The 1,219-nt window shown below is 44.0% G+C and overlaps 1 protein-coding gene across 1 annotated transcript in view; it reads right to left on the bottom strand.

The window, feature by feature from the left end:
• Positions 1-827, bottom strand: part of LOC122152093 (olfactory receptor 4K15-like) — a 33,518-nt gene extending 32,691 nt beyond the window's left edge. The window contains exon 1 of the mRNA XM_042783489.1: positions 90-827. Within this exon, the coding sequence (XP_042639423.1) occupies positions 90-827 (738 nt within the window). The remainder of the gene's footprint in view (positions 1-89) is intronic.
• Positions 828-1,219: the final 392 nt, after the last annotated feature.

Genomic DNA, 1,219 nt, shown 5'->3' with positions numbered 1-1,219 from the left:
GTATAGAATATTGAGAGAATCTTATCCCCTGTGGAATTGTGGGAAGGCCAGGCATAGATGAAGATGCTGGGCCCAAAGAGGAGGATCACCACTGTGACATGGGCAGTCAGGGTGGCCCGGGCCTTGGCCATGCCTGTTGACGATCGACATTGCATGGTGACCAGGATGACTGTGTAGGACATGAACAACAGCACAAAGCAGCATAGACCCAGTATATCACTGTTCAAACGAATCAGTATCTCAAGGATATAGGTATCAGTGCAGGCCAGTTTAATAACCAAGGGAAGGTCACAGAAAAAACTGTCCACATTATTTGGACCACAGAATGGAAGACTTACTATGAAGACCAACTGGCTTACTGAGTGCAGGAACCCAACAAACCAGGAGCCCAGCACAAAGCCTGTGCACTTGCGTATACTCATGATGGCTGTGTAATGCAGGGGTCGACATATGGCTACATACCTGTCATATGCCATGGACACAAGGAGCACCATTTCACCACCACCAAATAGATGCAGAAATAATATCTGGGCCATGCAGCCTTCAAAGGAGATGGTGTTATGCTCCATGAGGAAGTCAATAATCATTTTGGGAGTGGCAAAACTACATACACAGGCATCAAAGAAGGAGAGGTTGCTGAGTAGGAAGTACATGGGGGTGTGGAGTGCAGGTTCAGAAAGAACTGTGAACACAATGAGTAGATTTCCCAGCAACGTGGATAAATAGAAAAGTGTGAAAAATGCAAAATAGAAAAGTTGTAGCTCTCGAGGACCTGAAAGACTGTGCAATACAAATTCAGTCACTCTTGAGTTATTTCCTGGGTCCATGATTTCAAGTTTCCTAAATCAGTTCAGATGATTTCCTGGAAAGTGAAATGGAAATGAATATAACATCATAAGATTGTGGGAATAAGCAAGCAAAGCCAAGCCTGGCATCAAATCTCACTTCATCTACTTACATACTTTAGATCTTCATATTGCTGTTGTTTTTTGCCATTGATTGTATTCAGACAGAGCAGATATTACAGGACAGAGTAGAACACCCTATAGTGTTTAACAGGCTACAGTCTTTACAGAAGCAGCTTGCCAGATCTTTTCTCCTGTGCAGTCACTGGTAGCTTCCAACCACTGACCTTCCAATTAGCAAACAAGTGCTTACCCATAGCTCCTCTGGGGCTCCTTCAGATCCTCATAAAAATGCAAGTGCATGTTGCCTGCAA

The sequence above is a fragment of the Orycteropus afer genome, unplaced genomic scaffold (assembly GCF_000298275.1).
Source record: "Orycteropus afer afer isolate SDZICR_OR568_19922 unplaced genomic scaffold, OryAfe1.0 scaffold01647, whole genome shotgun sequence".
In the NCBI taxonomy this organism is placed as follows: domain Eukaryota; kingdom Metazoa; phylum Chordata; class Mammalia; order Tubulidentata; family Orycteropodidae; genus Orycteropus; species Orycteropus afer.
Note: the sequence above shows the minus strand (reverse complement) of the source record. Positions and strands in the feature narration are given on the sequence as shown.